This window comes from Trachemys scripta, chromosome 1 (genome assembly GCF_013100865.1).
Source record: "Trachemys scripta elegans isolate TJP31775 chromosome 1, CAS_Tse_1.0, whole genome shotgun sequence".
In the NCBI taxonomy this organism is placed as follows: domain Eukaryota; kingdom Metazoa; phylum Chordata; order Testudines; family Emydidae; genus Trachemys; species Trachemys scripta.
In genome coordinates this window covers 146,314,130-146,332,631 of record NC_048298.1, presented here as the reverse complement: position 1 = coordinate 146,332,631, position 18,502 = coordinate 146,314,130, and the positions used below count along the sequence as shown (strand labels likewise).

Sequence of the window (18,502 nt, the reverse complement as noted above, 5' to 3'; positions counted from 1 at the left end):
CCATTAATTTTTAGTTCTGTGATCAGTTCCTCTTTATCTGTTAGGAAAATGTCTGATATAGAATTCCCCTGTGTTGGTTCCAACACTTTTTGAGTTAGGAAATTGTCATCTATTATGAATAGAAGTTCAAAGGATGTTTTAGTACTGGCAGCATGAGACCGCCGCATATGTCACTCAAATTGAAGTCCCCCATGATCACACAGCTTTTTTCCTACACATTGTAGATAGGTGCATAAGCAAGTGGTCATCCTGTTCCCTAATGTGACTTGGTGGGCTGTAGCAGAAACCAACTAGTACTCCATCTTGTGCTTTATCTATTAGGAAATCAATCCATAAACATTCGAGATCAAACCTAGCAGGCCCTGGATATGAGAGAAAGATATGCAATATTGATTCCTGGTCTGATTCAAAACCTAAAGAAATATATTTTCTGATGCCAGTTCAAATGCACTTGATCTTAAGATTTCTGCCTTTGGAGACCAGCATCTCATAAGGAGAGTTTAAGAGTCTGACTCTTTTAAATCTGAACCAGCACTCCAGTCCTGTTCTGGTTTCCAGTTGATCTGGATCCAGCTCTGGACACAGCCTCCTCACCAAGTCTCTTAAGAGTTATAAAGGGGAAGCCACCCTGAACTAGAGCAGCTGGCAGGCAAGCAGGTTAGCCTCTTCATTTGCTCTGAGTCCGCTACACATCTCCCATGGCAGATGTGAAAGATTCAGGCAGAGTAGGAGAGCAGAGAAAGCACCTGCCTCCCCAAACTAAAGGAGTAGGGCAGAAGTAGAAAAAAATCATCAACCCTTGAAGCCAGAAACACTGGTTAGTAACAGTACCTAGCTCTTATATAGTGCTTTTCATCCGTAGATACTCAAAGTGCTTAACAAAGGAATTGAGTATCATCACCCCAATTTTAAAGATAGGGAAACTGAGGCACAGAGAGGGATCATGATTTGCCCAAGGTCACCCAGCAGGCCCCTGGCCAGTGTTCTCCTGAGTCCCAGTCCAGTGCTCCATCCACTAGGCCACACTGCCTCCCTACGTTGCACCTAAAACCAAGAGTCTCCTGCCAACAGTGGGTGGTTTAGCAGATGTGCATTGTAAGGTGGCTGGTCCCTGTCCTTTACTTCTAGAACAAGCATTCCACAGCCATACCCACTGGGTGCTCTTTCCCACCTTAGTTTCCCAGCCATGGATTGATACGTGACTGCTGAGCAACACAGAGACTGGCGGCGGGTATCTGTGCCAGCTAGGTTTTCTTTATCCTGCCCCTTAGAAATTGGTATTCTTAGAATTAGTGATCAACTCCAAGCTGCAACGTTCAGCATGTGCTCCAGGCCTGATCATCAATAAAGGTTGGGGATGTTCGGCTCGGGGCTTTCAGTTAGCCCATTACAGAGAAAGGGACCAGCTGTGAAGCTGAGACCAGGCCATTGTTTGCTCAGGGTGTGGGGGGAACCACATACTCAATCCCCTATGTAAATCACCAGGGACCATAGCACTATGTGCAGGTATGAAATAATAATCAGTGTAAAAGTTTGGGGCGTTCAGATTTGGACCTCAAACTCATCTCTGCTTAACGTGCCCAGTGGGAATAGCTAGGATAGGAAGTGAAACTGAGCAACATTCTGCATCCTTTTAAAATGATGAGGAAAGCTGGCAATGGCAATGAGCAAGCCTAGTACCGGTACAGACACACTGCCTTGGTGGGGAACCTGCATCTGATACAATTCCTCATACTTCCAGCAGGTGTCATCCTAGAGCTGCTGAAGAGGCTAGATCTGTGACCCAAATCCTGAAAGAGGGAGAATAAACCTTAATGACACAATGTTCCTTGGACCGCAGCATGCACTCAACTTCCTAGTAACCAAGAAGGAATGGCCTGTTCCAGACAAGCACACCTGTCTTTCATCCATATTGTCATTCCACAGCACCATCTCTCATGACAATGGATTTGCAACAGGTTAGTTTGGAAAATAACCCACTATAGCTGATTGGACTTGGCAAATGCCTCAAACTCATGTGAGTCACAGGTTTGCCTGCTTTCTTCCTGATCTCTCTAGTGACTGTGTGTACGTATAGTACGGACTCACCCCTCTCCTCCAACGAATGGATCCAGAAAGCAGACTGTCGCTTCTGTCTGTCTGCCTCCCTTTTCATATCCTAGCCCCACCAACCCTGCATTGAGCTTTCTCTGCCAGCTTTGTCCTTCATATGATTTCATCCTCCTCACTATTTCCGGGAAGGAAACCTAATAGCTATGAGCCAACCCAACACCTACATCCAGACATCCCCAATCTGTGGGCAGCTCAGATCCGCATCTGATGGCAACATCGCTCACACTCCAAGCCCTTGTATGAAGACTGTAGAATAGTCCTCACAGCCCGTGTGATTATTCACTTTTAGAGCCCATTAATCACATTAGAGGTGGAAAAACTGAGGCACAGAGAAGTGATTGACTTGCCCAAGTGACATTGAGTCAATTCCTTAGACAGTAATAGGACCAAGAAGTCCTGACTTACATTCAGGCCCGCAAGCAACACATTTCTGAAATGCTATAATGTCTTGCATTTCTATAAGGCCTTTCATCCCAAAGCACTCTGGGATATTTTCCGTGTGTGCCTGACAAATTTCCTTCCGGTGGCCAGATCAGCATTTCACTGGCCAAGAATACACATTTTTATTGTGCTGGGTGTTACAGGACAGTCTTGTCTCTCTGTCCTCAGTGTTACATCATGGGTGAAAGAATCAAGTCCCAACAATTCTCTTAGCACATTTCTATGATGGTTTCTATCCCTAATTCTGTGGCTTTGACTGTCTAATACTGCACTAGCCTTTCGATACAGCCACTTCTAGCTATGACTTCAATCACTGCTGCATTGGTATAGATGGGCTTTGCATGGGCCCCAAGGTGATAATATGGCCAGGCATAAGTGGCCCTATGTTGCATTCCCTCAAAAGTCCCTGTATAGTGGGGCATGCCAATAGTGGGAGGGGGTGCACCCACGGTGCATGGCCCTGAAAGGGGGCATTCTGGACTCTAAATTAGAGTGATGCCACTGAAAAGTCAGTGACCCAAATCACACTAGCTCTCTGTGCCTGTTTCCTCATTTGTGACATTAGGATGGTAATACTTAGTTACCCAGCTTGGCACAGCACTTTGAAATCCTCCAAGGCAAAGTGCTATATAAGGGCAAGTGTGTACTGTCATTGTTACTATGAGGAGAAGTCTGGCTCCAGACTCAGCAGCTCAGGCCCAGTTCTGTGAAATGTAACGACTGAAATACATACAATCGAACTAAACAGCTGGGGCTCTTGGCTTTAATGTGGCAGGTAGGCCCTTCAGCTCATGTGTTGCAGGCTGTGCGACAACAGCTCTCCCATAAGACTGTATCAGTTAGAAACTGGTTGCAAGTAAATGTTGCTCTTGTCCCTTCTCAAGCATGAGTTAGTAAGTCCAAATCCAGAAGCTGACTTGCCTGTATAAAATGCCAAAGAATCCTCTGCCAGCTCTCCATACAAGCCATGTCTTAATCGCCTCTCCTCACTGCTTTTTGTTTTTTTTTCAGGGTAGATTAAAATCCTGCCAACCTATGTTCTCATTCAAGCTCGTTATTGGGGGGTGGAAAACAAAATACGTACTATTTTCATTAGCCACCTTATCATGGGCCCAATCCTGACACTCACGGGAGGTCCTGTACCTGTCAGGGATTCTACTCACAATAGCAAGCACTGCTTGCAGGACCAGGACCTAATATTAAAGATGATTAGGGCTTTTCATTATCACCAGCTGGATGTGTCAGCGCCCCAAAGAGAGACTTCTCTTCGAGCCCATTAACAGCCTTAGCAATGTGTCCTATGCTTTCAAGCAAGGCATCTTTCTTCCCACTCCTAGCCTCTGCTGTGCAGTGTGACCTGGAGAAACCTTTCCGCAGGCCAGATGAAAGCAAGAATTAGGCAGCAGCTCTGGGCGATTGGAGTGCCAGGGAGCTCTCCCCTTGTGGGGAGTGACTGCCTGGGCCTGCCTGAGGTGAATAGGGTAAGACACACAGCTCATAGCCCTTTGCAGTGTCTTCCCCACAGACAAGTGCCTGCCACCAGAATCAGCATTTGCAGGGGAGGACGCCATTTGAAAATGGCGCTAGAATGCCAGGGCTTTGGCTTTCCATCCCATCTCCTCAGACTTAAGTGCTGGCTCAGTTATTTACATTTCCTCTCTCGTGCCCAGGCTAGGATGGCCATCAGGGCACAACTCCGGATTAACAAACACAGCCTGAAACAATAGCTGTTGGTACCGATGACCCTCAGTGTAGGCATCCCCCACAAGGCAAGAGCATTGCAGTGATGGAAAACCCTCACACCTCCTGTTATGTCCTCACTCTGATTTTGGTGGTGGCTGGCTAATTATGGATGGGGCATGTCCAGCTGGTTGGGCACTGTTCAACAAAATGTTATTTTCCATAAAAGAAATGCTGATTCCAGCAAAGCATTGTGGTTTTGATGAAGGATCAAAGTTTGACTCAAGTTTGGAAATTGTCAAAATGTCCAATTTTGACACTTTTCTAAATGAAAGCTTTGTTTCCTGGTTTAAAATGACTGTTCAGTTTGAAATCTAAGATTATTTTAATAAAAAAACTATTTTAACATGGATAAAATTTAAACAAAATAGAAAAGATCAAAACAAGTGCAATTGACCTGAATCTCTTTTTCCTTCAGATTTTCAGTTCATGACCCTTTTGTGAGATTTTTTTATTTCTCATCCCAATTTGGGATGAGAAATTCCCAAAATCTCAAATTTAATGAGTGAGGACAACCATTTCCTATGCCCATCTACAGGCTCATTCAGTGGAAAACTCCTGAAAAATTGGACACGCTCAAGTCTGTCTGGTGAGGGATGTCCCTTCAACTCCTACTGGCCAGATTGTGTCACAATGGAGAGGATTTTCCTCCTGCAATAGTGTGGTGAAATCAATTAATGGACTGCTTGTGGGGTATGTTGTTAGTCAATATGAAAATAGAGGATCCAGCCCTAACTTTCTTCAAGCTTCAATTTTTTAATAAATATTTTGTTAAAAGGCCATCGTTTTGGCAGACCACACCACAATTCAGTGCGAGTGCTCCCCCTGCTGCTTCTGCAGCCACGTTCCCACCTCTGGAAGAGTCTCAGTCATGATTCTGGTACACAAAGGAAGTAAACCGAGAATAAGATGTGCAGACCAGTGTTTCCCAAACTTTTGAAATTGAGCCCCCATTCAGGAAAATGAAATCACTGGGGCCCCTGCTGCCATGTTTCATTAAAAGTTTGAACATCTTAATGTTTACATCTTCCATACCCCTCTCATCTGCAGCAAGTCTCGTGTGCTGTTCCCCACGTGGGAAACACTGGAAGCTTTTACATGCTGTGATGAGCAGTGAACTAACTCACCATGTTGACATTTTAAGTATCGTTAGTGGTATCTGACTTAGCATATAGTGAAAAGAAGAGGCAGTTCCCACCTCCGAGCTATTATTTCAGGCTCTCTGCAAACTCAGCCATGTAGTGCTGCATAGGTTATACTCAAGTCATGTTTTCAAGGTTTTCTCTGCAACCATAACAACCAGATATTTCATTTAAAATGAAAGCTGAGATTAAGGAGAGCAACTGAGAGGTCTGTGCCTTTCTGTAGTCCTTTGCCTTCTCTACTTAACCGCATATACTTGTACTATGGCTACTCAAGTCCAGACACTACAAGGAGCTATGCTGGGGGCTCGGTGTCATCTACAGAATTTGACCCAGGGTGAGCTGATGGTGGGGAATGGCTAATACAGCATAATACTTAAAGGGCTGTAATAGGAATAAAATGGAAAAACTCCTGGATTAATGTAACACCAGGGTTGCACAATTAAGTTAGTAAATGCAAAAGTTAAGCTTCCAAGAGCAAGTGTAATGCATACACCCTATATGATGTGGGGGCTATAGCTAACAACACAAACACAAATATTTTAAGCTGGACATTGAAACGAAGTCCCGAACAGACACATAGGCAGCATGGCTGAGTTAATAGTGCTTTTGGACTCTTACTCTTATTCATACTGAATTCAGTTTTATGAATTGTTTTTTTTAAGGAAAAAATAGGAAAGACCAAACCGAACGTAGCAGAGCAACCATGCTGAGATAGCTATACCTGGAACTGAGCAAGTTAACAGGTACCAGTTGGCTATAATCAGCATGTATTGAAAACAGAAAACCTCATACACTCTGGCAGTGAATATTTCCCGGGCCTGGTTCACATGGTCAGAACTTCAGTTAATTTCCAAACAGGTTTTCCCCCAAACATCAAACTTGAAGCCTGATCTAAAGCCCTTTGAAGTTATGGAAGTTTCTGGCTCAGGACCTTAGTCAGTCTCAGTGAGGACTAGGAACATGCCAGGCTTCAGGTTATGAAGATCAGCTGTGCTGCAATGTGTGTGAGAAAAGGTGGGACAATTTTTAAAACCCTTTTTCCCATTAACACAACTCAGCAGAAGCAATTTCCCTCTGACCAGCAAGAAAATAAAACTCACCTTTGGGCCGAGAGAGGGAGCGCACAGGCTTGGTAAATTACATCCCCAGGGAGAATGTGACAGAGAGCTATGAGCAAGCAAAACCAGGAAGCTATAACTGAAGCCATTTTGCAACCTTAACTAAAGTGTTTGTTACCAATGAATGTGCTAATAAGGGGCAAGAATTGTCATATGGTCATGGCAGGTCACCTTCAGGGGAGAGTTTCAACAATAGCAGATAGAAATGTAAAGAACTAGGGTGAAAGAAAGAAGCCAGCAAAAAATGTTCCCTTTTTATATGAATAAAATTTTATTGAATTTTAGACAATTAGAAAGAATAAAGAAAGAGGAGTGAACAGTCTCATGAAGGGTATTTTCCCAGAATTTTCCCAACCCTGAAGCAGGGCTGCCAAGGGGCAGCATCCCTTTAAACTTCACAGAGGAGTTGTTGCAAAAACAGAGAGAATCTGTTGGGATTTTTTTTCACATTAGGATTTTCAAAGCTGCTCTTCCCCTCCAAGCAGTCAAGGGAGAGACAGACAGCACACTAGGAAAGAGATTGCTCCCCCTGAAAGGTGTGTAAACCAGGCAGCTGTCTGCCTGGGAGGTTTGCAATATCTGTGGGCAGAGTTGGGGGTGGGGGCAAATGGGGTGGTTGGTTTTTGTTTTTCTTTAAGCAAAGAAGGCACAAAATCTCAGCCAAGCTTCAAACCCGTGCAGTCCAGGCAGCCCTCAGCGCAATGGCTGTGCTCACATGGAGTCCAGGAGCCTCCCAGCAGTGTCTGTGTGATCATGAAAGAGATGGCCCCTGCAGCATCTGTGCCATATGGAAGGGAAAGCAGGGGAGGAGGGAGGAGGAAGAGGATGATAGTGGTAGATTTGTACAGCACCCTCTTCCAATGTAGGGTCAAGGATAGGGACAGCAGCCTCCCTTTCCTAGGGCCAAGGGGGGAGCCTCTGGTGCTCTAGTGGTGGTGGAGGGAGGTGTTCCCTTTAAGTATGTCAGTGTCAGCATTACGAAGGAGGTGCCTGTGGATGTCAGAATGCGGCTTCACCCTCCTTGAGGCAGTGGGATCCAGCCCCTTGGGCTCCAGCCCCCTTGTAACAGCAAGACCCTCAAATGGTTTAGACCCTCAGCTTCGATTAAGGCTATTTAGTCACAAGAGAAAAACTTGGCTGTATGTGAGGTGTGGCCTGGAGGCAACAGAGCACCATGCACATCTGCCAGTGTGAGGTGCCTCAGAGACCCGGTCACATGGCATGGAGGGAATGGAGCAGACAGCTAGGACACCCACCCCATGGGCCTGCCTCCTCAATGAGCCCCCTGCTTTCACTCTTTCTAAAGAGCAGTATTTAAAACCAAACCCCGACAATCCCAGCATCCAGCAAGGGAGGAGTAAATATGATGCCTCAGTGCCAGGGCCTCCCCAGTTCAACAAGCACCGTGCTAGGACCATGCAGGCCAGCCCCGAACAGCCCAGTAGGGAGAACCTGCCATGCAAAGGCCAAAGCTAAGCCCAGCTCATTGGGAATTTAAGCCACACGCCTAGAAACAGTGCGGCTCTTCAGCCACGGAGGCTTTTGGCCAGCCCGGCAGGAGCTGTCTGCTGCTTCCCACCCCCACTCGATTCCTTTACGCCTCTGAGAAAACTCCTGCTGCAGCAGCCACACATCCTCCTTCCAAGCGGCTTCTTGGGGAACGAGGCCCTGATGGCAGCGGTTTCCAAGGAGGCGAATGGGGCTCCAGAAGCATCCAGAACTAGTGCAGGAAACCGTCCAGTGTGAAGAGAGAAGGAAACAGAAATAAATAAATAGACGAACGTCCAAACCCATCCCCCGCCCCTTCTGCTCTGCTCTGGCTGGTGGGTCTCTCTCTCTGCCTTTGCCCTTTGAAATCGGTCTGGCATGGCCAGCGTCTCCTCGCTCACCTCTCTGATTCCATTGCCCATTCTTGGCCTGGCGGTGGGCACGTGCGCAGTAGAGCTGATGTCCTTCCACGGAAGGCCCCTCCTTCCCCTTCCCCTGCCCCTTCCGGCTCTCCTCACGAACCCCATCTAACTCGGCCACTCCTTGGAAATCAAAAAACCCCAAACCCCACATCAGGTGGAGATTAGAAACAAACGAGCATCCCCTGCAAGGGCCTGGCACCCTTGGGGCCCCTCCCATAGCCTTGGCACATCTGAGAGATCCAGCTGGTGTGGAGGAGCCCCCTGAGATCCCGAGGGTGGCGTGGCGAAGAAAGGACCATCTCATTGGTAGGTTAAAGTCTAGTGAAGGGGGGCGGGCACCAGGCAGAAGCACGTCTCCCCCTTCATCCCATTTCAGGGAGGAAGAGGAGGGTCTCTTGGCCAGATCTTCACCTCATCTGGTACAATAGCTTCTTGCTTTCCTTACACCCGCTCTCACTTCCTACACCAGGGAGCCTGCCCGGCTCTGGGCTGGCACCATGACAGGCACAGCCCCTATCCTCTCCAACGTCGCCTGGCTCACGGCATAGGAGCGTGTGTGCTGAGGCCTTGGCTTGCGGCTGACTGAGCCATTGCTCCTGGCCACCTCCTGTGGGGACGGTGCCGTGCTGGCCGTCACCACCAGCGTCTTGGATGGAGCTGGGGATGGGTGGCCTCCGTTGGCATAGACAGGGCGAGCGTTGGTGCTCCCGGAGCGGGAGAAGGGCTGGCGCACGTCGTTGTTATTGCTGAAGCGGGTGAAGGAGTCTGTGGCATGATTGGCTTTGGGGTCGTTCCAGTAGCGGCTGTTGTAGGTGTTAGAGGAGGTGAGGGTGTCATTCTCCGAGGAGGACGCATCACCATGGAACGCTTTTGTGGCCGAAGAGCATTTGGGTGGCAGGTCGTCCTCCCTAAAGAGAGAGGGCAGGAGATCAGAATCCTGTCTGTAACCCACTCATGCCCTTGACCTCCCTCCACAGAGGAGCAGGTGACAGAACTGGGCAGTTTTTCACACAAAAAATATTTTGGCAACAAATACTGATTCAGTGACACTGAAATCTTATATGAATTCATGTTGATTTCACTGAACTGTTTTGCAAAAAAAAAAATACAAGGAAATAAACAGTTCTAAAAGGAATTCTTGTTTCAAAATTTCCTTTAATTTTATTTTAAAACTTGTAAAAATGCTCAAAATCAAAATGAAATGTTTTGTTTGACCCAAAATGAATTTTTTTTTAATTTGCTAAAAAATTTCAAACAGTTTTGTGGCCGGGGGCCTGAAACAAGCCGGGTTTTTTTCACAATTGCTAACTAACCAAAAAATCCGTTACTCACCCAGCTGTAATGGCAGCGGTGATCAAAGGTGCCAGGTGACAGATGCAGTAACCAAGGGCACCATCCTGTCCTGATCACACGTCATCCGTCATGACTCTCATCTTAGTTCTTATTAATTGTCCCACCTGCTAGCATCGTGCCACTGAGGCAAAGATCCCACGGGAAGCAGCTGTGTGTTTGCGGGGTGAGGATGCTAACCAGGGACAGAGTCTCTCCTCTATCCCCAGAGCCCTCCCCCATTGATGTTTGGTACCGTGGCGTGGGATTCCTCACTCATCTTACACCCACATTCATCCCTTCAGTTTTGAAATCTCTCTCCCCACATAGCCATTGCTGTCAGCCTCCATCCCCCTTGTGTAAAGACAGGGTATGCAAAGATCTCCCACCCCCATCGCCTCACCTACAAGAACTCCAACCTCCTCTGCCCATCCAGAAATTTGCTCTCTCTAGCATTTGCCTCCATTTTCTGGATGCAGGTGCTCTTGGCAGCCCCAGTGAACATCAATGGGATCAGCAGGGGGGAGCGAAGATCACTCAGAGCCAGCTGTGACTGGAGGTTCATTGCCATCTGTCTGCCCTGAGCCCAACCTTATCTCATTGGGAATCTCCTCCTCTTCTTCCTCCTTGTGTTTGTTCTTCCAGTAAACCAGTGCCACAGCCACCAAGACAATGCAAACAATGAGCACAACTGCACCCGTGGCAACAGCTCCAGCAATCAGGCCAACGCTCCGGGGATGAGCTGTGGGGGACATGGAACAAAAAGGGAAGGACAAAATCAGGGTTAGGGTGCAACCTGGAGCTCTACTGGTTGGAGCTAGGGAAGAACGTGGTGGCCCAGACGGGTCTCCATCCCCACAGTCGTGGGCACTAAGGTCCTACCCTGTAGAGGTGTGATGGCTCAGGGTATACATGGTTACAATGGTTACCAGAGCAGAGCTAAACTGCATGGTCAAACCTCCCATTGGAATGTACTTACGTGCAATGACTTGCAAGTCCAGAAGGCAGGTGCTGGTTCCGATAGCATTAGAAGCCACGCACTGGTAAAGACCGGAGGACACAGTGCTGATATTCCGGAGGGTGACTGTGCCCTGGACTTGGTCTAGACAAGCAGGAAGAAAAAGAAGGATTTATACATAACCTCTCCAGAAAACCATGAAAAGGCAAATCCAGCAAATAGGGAATCTGGTGTGAGACTCTTAAGACATAAATAAATTAGGAAATAACCTTCAGATGGAAGCATCTCTCTCTCTCTTTCTCTCTCTCTCACACACACACACACACACAAATGATTAGGTCTTAAGGAGCTTACAGTAGATGTTTCTTTTTCTTTTTATAAATGAATTTTTCTACATGAAAGCTTGGGGCTGATATTGTGCATGAGAAGAGAGCCAGGCAAAATACAAGCAAGGGATGTGCAACACAGCTCTTCCCATAAAATTCAATCCTGCCCTGCAGCCCCCCCTGCTAGTCCAGTCCTGGGCTCCCCACTCAGCCAATGCCAATGCCCCTCACTCCTACCCTGCAACCCCCAGCTATTCCAGTCCTGGGCTCCCCACACAGCCAATGCCAATGCCCCTCATGCCTGTTTTATACAAAAATCAAAGGATCCCATACCAATTGAAACTCTGGAGTAAGTTAAGGTAGAAGACTAGAAGTAGGCGGGTTGCCATTTGGCCAGTACACCAAGACAAACTTCTAAGTCTCACAAGTGGTACCATGGGATTGTTTCAGAACCAAAAGTGATCAGGGCCTTAGCTTTATTTCACATCTGGAGGACAGCTGATCCAGAAGCACAGCACCCCTCGGCACCACACTGGGGAATAGGGGTAAGTCCTCAGATTCAAGAGGTTGCAAAATTCTTTGGGTGATCCTAAGGCTACCTTTCCACAATTTCCAGTCCTTGGCTATTTGAGTTTGCTTTGAAATGCATTTAAATCTGTGAGGCCCCCCAAATCAATAGTAACGTGTGAACATTTTGGCCACAACTTTTTTTGTTGAGCAGTTGTAGCCCAAGAGGCATTTCCTATATGAAGAAACACTATAGAGAGAATGGCCACTAGAGGGCACCCAAGACACTACAGCTGTCAAGTCACCCTTTTATTCCCCACATGGTACCTTCTTTACAAATAAGTGACTATACGATGACTCGGGGTAATCTCGATAAGTTGTGTCATCACTGGCAGCACAGACAAAACCAAGCCAAATTAGCCACCTGGGGAAGAGGAAGATAAACAATACAGCGAGCACCTTGCGTGGCAGTCGGGGGTAGCCTGGGAGCATTGTCCAACTTCTCCCAGAGGTATGTCGGCCGAGGAATGCCTTCTTCTGAGTTGCAGGTCAGGGTAATATCGCTGCCGACATCCAGGGACCCCTGAATTCTGCAGAGCGGAGCAGAAGGAGGAACTACAATGAGAGCAGAGGGGAAAGCAACAGCACGTCAGGAGGCATATCCAACAAAGGATTTGGGTTCTTGCTGCTCACCCGCTGCCTGTGAGTGTGCCCCCAGGTCCAAGAAAACAGGGTCACGGATGTGAGCAACAGCGTGCAGCTGCAAGGCAGTGAAAGGGAAGAATGGGAAGGGGGGAGACTGACACTGAAGCCACAGATACAGAAGCCCCACTAAGACTCTGGCACGAAAAATGAAAGTGTAACTTTATCCTGGCCACTTTGCATTTGACCCATCCCTGAGAAGAAGAGCATATGCAGTTCCCTAGCTGGGATCACATGATAAATCCTTCCTTCATTAAATCCTCCTGCTCCACAGCATATGCTGGTTATGGGCTGAGGACAGGAAAACATTTGCCCCCATGAAACAGTAATGGCATATTGGCCAAGTGCATTACTGGGGGAGCTACAACCTACTATGAAGCACTCTGTACAGGTCACTTTTAGGGGAAGGAAACCAGAGTTAAGGACCACAGGTCTGTTCCATTTTCTTGTTGTTATGTAGGAAACTGTCATGGCCTCTTTAATTTACCTACCCACAAGACACCCTCATCCCCTCAATACATTCCCCAAAGCACCTCACATCATAGCCCCAAGAGCCCTTTGTCCCCCAATATGTACACATCCACAAGATATCTTCCCACACTCTCCAGTACAGCCATCAGCCCCACCTCACAACCTACCCCCAATGTTTCCAGGTCCCCCAACAAACACCCAGACTGTCTTGTTCCCCAATGCATATCCCACCCCCCACACATACACACACACACAGAACTCCCTTGTCTCCCATTCCCAATTCACACACCCAAGACGGTGAGTCCAATGACTCCAATGTTCCTGCCACCTCGGTCTGGAAGGTTGTTGACCAAACACTGGTACGTGCCAGTGTCCGAAAGCTGGGTGTTGTTGATGAAGATGGAGGCACTGGTGGTTGGCATTGTCCCTGCAAACCCCACTCGCCCATAGAACTGGGGTGCACCACCAAAGATCTGCCCCCCTTGGTAGAGAATAACCTAGAAAAGAAAGAAGGATTGGACATCTCTCTGTACTGGCTGCTGTGAAGAAGTAAAATATGTATTACAATGAGGGGCAAATCAGAAAGGGCCAGCTCCTAATGGACCTTAGTGAAACTGAATGCCAATTGACAGTAGCTCCCATGTGGAGAATGCCAATTGACAGTAGCATCCTGTCTCTAAGGGAGGATTGCTCTGTGATAACACGGAAACTCAGCAGTGGCCTCAGAGGCAGAGGGTGTGTGTCAGTAACACACTGCGACAGGCTCTCTTCTCAGATGCAACATGCCAGGTTCCCAAGTCTATTTTTCTGACTGGATCTGGGATGTCTGCCTCCTCCTCCTCATTCATGCAATGGTCAGTTTCCACCAGGCGGGATGGACTCTGAGAGAATGAATCTCCATGGCTCCCTGAGCTGCAGCCCTGAGTGTTTTGTTGGAAACAGGCACTGGGGGGTGAGCAGCCAGGGTCACTTTAGTTCTCCCCTTGGTGGAGATGCCCTAACATGATTTGAAACTGCCCGTTCCGTTCATTGCAATGATCTTCACCACCAGACCACCAGGTCCCAGGAAATAACAAAGGGGTACAGTCACTAGTCACCGACTGCTTACACAGCTGGAACAACAACATGAGCTGCTGAAAACCAAACGCGCTTCACTGGTGGATTCCAAAATTCACAACTGAACCTCAAGTGCCTAGGGAGGCAAGCTGGCCTGGGACAAGTGAATTTCAGAACAAGGTTTCCTAATGTTTTCTAGCAGTCTGAGCATAAGGCCCAATGGTTCTCAGACTATGGTCCCTGGGCCACCACAGAGATATGGAGGCCCTCCTGATGTCCTTCAAAATGAAACCCTCACAGGCAACAAGCAGTGGGGTGTTAGGAGGACAAGTGGGTCCATGAGAACATCTGTCTCTTAAGAAGTGTTCTGCAGTATGGAAATACTGCAGAACCCCTGTACAAAGGGATCAATCATCCTTTTAGCTTCAGCCTCAACTGCTTCCAGATTCTCCAGAGACACCTCCAAGCCCCCACCTCCCACACCACAGAGTGCCCCAAGCTGGGCCATTCTCCTAGTGCCCCATCCTACCCACAGAATACCTAGAATCCATAGCAGCTCACGCTACACTGGACACCTGCCCAGTGTGTAAGCAAAACAGAACAACTTAGGAGACAGGATACAGGTTAGGTGCCGAATAAGGTAGCAGGGAAAGAAATAGAAACACAAGGCAAGAGTAAGGAACATAGGGCACATACAGCAACATGGGAAGACATGTTGGGACACAGGGTAACAATCGGAGGGTAACAGAAAGATGTAAAAGGACAGAGTCAATATTGGTTACAAAAGGCAACAGAGCTAGATGGGATGACAACTGAGGTACTATAAATTCTGCTAAAGAACCTCAGTCCTGACCTCCATCACCCTACTGCTCCACTGCTGGGCCCTTCCAGAGCCGGGGCAACAGGAATGCTGTGTCTTCTGGGATGTCCTATCCTGAGTCATGAGCTGGTGACACTAATGCTGAAATCCAGCTACTGCACAGTTTTTCTGCACTAGAATCCAGAAGGGTGATCAGACAGCCCACAGCCAACACATGCACCCCTGCCCAAGTGGTGTTGATGGGACAAGGGAAGAAAAAGACACAGACAGCTCCATATTCCAATGAAGACTGGTACCTGTTCTGGCTGGTTGGCATTGGAGAGTGGAATGACCATCCAGATGACATTAAGGTTAGTGAGGGCAGCGCTAGTGGTGAAGGTACAGGGCAGGATTGCCGTCTGTCCCCGAGCAACCTGGATACTCCCTGAGCTCACTGACACCTCTAGAGGGCTCACCAGACCTGTAAAGAAAGTGACACAAAGTTCAAACATCCACCCACTTCCCTGTGTTCTTGCAATGCCACCCTTTTCATGCAGCACTGTACATGAGTGCGGAATGGCACCAGCATTGATTCAGGGGTAGCAGTCCCTTTCCAACCACCACAGGCCAAAAAGGGCGACGTCGTCCCCCAGTGCTTTGCAAAATGGAGCCATTCTCCCCAGAGCCATTGCAGAAGGCAAAGGTGAAATGACGGCCATCTTAACTGAGGACATTGTGGCTTCAGTCCCTTTAAAAATAACGGGGCCCATTTTGAAGACAGGGAAAAATCTGCAAGAGAAGCTAAGCTGTCCTACAGATAATGAGCAACATTTGAAAACCCACCTAACATCGAGAAAGTGAGCAGCTCTGAAACTGCCCAAGAAGGGAAACCAGGTACAAGGGTTTTAACAAGGAGGTAGAGAAAAGAGAGAGAGAGAGCAACAACCCTGTTAAAAGGAGACATGCAATTAGCCCTCCATTTTTTCTCCAACAAAATCCAGTATGAACAGGAAAGTTTTTGTGATTGTTTTACATTTAAAAGGGTTCAAATAATATCTGTTTTTAAATCCCAACTTCTTTCTATGTGATTATTATGGCTCCTGACGCTGAAAGAACAGATTGAAGCAAAATGACTTTCCAGCATTCATGCCGCTTACTTTTTTTGCATTTTATTCAGCCTGGATAATGCAAGTAGCCTGACCAGCCTCACTTTGACTCCCAGTCGTTTTCAGTTTCCAGCTCTCATGCCCTGGCTCAGGGATGCAATGTTTGGGTTGCAAACCATGCAGGGAGAGATTTAAATCCATACAGCCAAACTCTGTCCATATGAAAATTAACAAGAAAACGCTGCAACGATTTCTATTAAAATTAAGTTTTTTAAAGAGTTTTTTTTCCCCTCCCACAAAATCTCAATATTGGGTTGAAACCACCAACTCGCATCACTTTAAATGTCACCCAGTCCCTCTCATGTTTAACATATACATGAGGCCTCTAGGGGGCACAGTAAGGCATTACCAGCTATACATCTCCTGACTATGGATAGTCCTGTCACCTTCTGTCCTAATGAAAGGTGGTCAGAAATTTTTCAATGGAACATTTTTCTGTTCAGAGGTGCCCATGTGGGTTGAAATCAATATTCTGGGGGAAAGTGTTGATTTCTACAAAGTATCAATGGAAAACAGACAGATTTCGACACCTGCCTGGTTTCCTGCCATCTTGCCCACTCAGCCTCCTTGGCAGCCTGGCTGGTGGGCTAATGGGGAACAAGGAGCTTGGAAGTCATAGGATCCTTGGCTTTCAGTTCCTTGGCATCTCCCGCTCCCTGGTTCCCCAAATTGTCCAGTTCCTGGGGCTCCAGGCAGCTCTGGGGGTCTCAGAAATGTTTTTAAAAGGTCAGAGTGACATTTTCGAATTCCCCTTCTGCAGGAAATTTCAAAATGTTATTTGTCTGCCTGTTTCAGAATGATGTTTTTTATTTAGAATTTCAGAATTTCCTGCTGAAACATTTCGGCCAGCTCTTGTCCTACTATCAGAGAGAACTTGGAGCTGTGGGAAGAAACAGCTGGCTTAAGTTCAAGCCAGCAAGCTACTATCAGGGGATGCTGGCAGTTAGCAGAAATAGTTTGAAGAGCTAGCAGGCATGACCTCCCCTCAGTACAGGGTCTCTGCCTTCAAACCACTAAGGCAAAATGCAAACTTAGGATCCTTTTGGATTCCTGACTTGCTCAGTGATGGCCACGCAACACTAGTAGCCAAAATGCCACTAGAAGAATTTCCCAATCGGTTTGTGAACAATTCACAAAAAGAAAGAAAATGGGGATTATTCATCCAGCTCTGAATGTGAGCCTGACTTGGAATAATGACCACCCAAATGGGAAGCAAAGCAACCACCGCACTCCAACGTCTACACTGCAAAAAGGTGTGCTAACCCAGGTTAAAATAGCAGCAAAGACACGGCAACTTGGCTTTTAACTCAGACTGGCAGCGCGAGTTCAACCCGAGGCTTCCCTAAAGCCTTTAACTCAAGCTGCTAATCTGAGTTAAAAGCTGAGTTGCCATGACTCCACTACTCTTTGAACCCAAGTTAACTAACGTGCGTTAGCTAACCCAAGTTACGAATATGCCTGTTTTGGCAGTGTAGGCAAACCCTGAGTTACCAAAGCAGCCATGGAACAGGTACCGACTGTGTAGGAGGAACGGGGCTCCTTGTTATCCCTGGCATTGGTTATCCCATGCAGCTCTGCCAATGCCCCTCACTCTTGATCTGCAGCCTCTCCTACTATTCCAGTCCTGGGCTCCCACACACAGCTCTGCCAATGCCCCTCGTTCCTGCCCTGCAGCCCCCACCCCTCTGGTATTCCAGTCCCTGACTATTCTTCCAAACAACTGCAATGCTGAAGTGCAACACTCCTAGCTATTCCAGGACACTGTCAATCAGTGCGGCTAAACTGTGTGGTAGGTTTTAGAAGAGGGCACTAGGGGATAGCGGAGACCCAAGCACATTTCATTCGCCGAGGGTACACCTCTGAACCTGGATGTGCAGTATATGAATTCAATGCATGGCCCGATACCTTCCCTCCTCGCTGAGCTGCTCCACTCTCACTTTGCCACCTTGCCCCATATTTCAGGAGCTGCCATCGCCCGGAGTGTTCCAATGCTGTCAGCTGCTCTTTGGCCCTGGGTGCCCATGATGCAGGAGGCAGATAAAAGACAAAGATTCATGTTGCTAAACTAAGTGGCACCTGCAGGGCTACAGCTGGGGAAAACACACACAACAGCTTCTGACAAGCAAACTTAACAAAGGTGACAGGGGAGCGGGAGTCTGTGTGTGTGCAGAGTTATCCTGCACCAATGTAAACAGAGAGACCAGCACACACACAGCACCAGGGGGTCATTACTACAAAGTGACTCCTCTGCCAGAGAGACAGTCTAATGTAGAGCAGAAACAGCAAAGATCAAATGCTCTTTACAGGCTCCTCGTTTTAGCAAAAGTCCCTTTTATTTATATCTCAGACAAATAAAAATTATTATTATAAATATCCACACATGGAGACGCATACACCCCATCGGTAGACACGCACAGACACACCAACACAAAGATACATGCAAACACGATAATACACATGCCCCAACACAGCCAGATGCATGTGCTGACACACAAACACAGGCATGCATGCAGATGCACTCCCATTACTATAATGTGAAGGGTTACATGTTTAAATGTTTAAAAAAACAGGAGTTGCAAGTGTCTCGTTCCCACATTGACATGAACTTAGCCCATTATCTAACCAGGAGGATGTAGATTTTGCACTTAACATAAATATTAAGGTTTGGATTTTCAAAGCAACCTAAGGGAGTTAGGTGTCCCATTTGGGCAGCTAAACCCCT

General features: G+C 47.4%; 1 protein-coding gene across 2 annotated transcripts in view; it reads right to left on the bottom strand.

The window, feature by feature from the left end:
- Positions 1-6,803: 6,803 nt before the first annotated feature.
- Positions 6,804-18,502, bottom strand: part of IGSF11 (immunoglobulin superfamily member 11) — a 143,930-nt gene continuing 132,231 nt past the window's right edge. The window contains exons 2-8 of one of the 2 annotated variants that reach the window (XR_004648086.1): positions 14,932-15,095; positions 13,049-13,256; positions 12,046-12,201; positions 10,775-10,897; positions 10,387-10,537; positions 8,446-9,374; positions 6,804-8,276 (exon numbers count right to left, since the gene is read on the bottom strand). Coding sequence is in view for 1 of the 2 variants with exons in the window: in XM_034788999.1 (XP_034644890.1) it covers positions 8,927-9,374; positions 10,387-10,537; positions 10,775-10,897; positions 12,046-12,201; positions 13,049-13,256; positions 14,932-15,095 (1,250 nt within the window). In the remaining variant the exon portion in view is untranslated. Of the gene's footprint in view, positions 9,375-10,386; positions 10,538-10,774; positions 10,898-12,045; positions 12,202-13,048; positions 13,257-14,931; positions 15,096-18,502 lie in introns of both variants that reach the window. The other variant, XM_034788999.1, reaches the window with a different exon arrangement.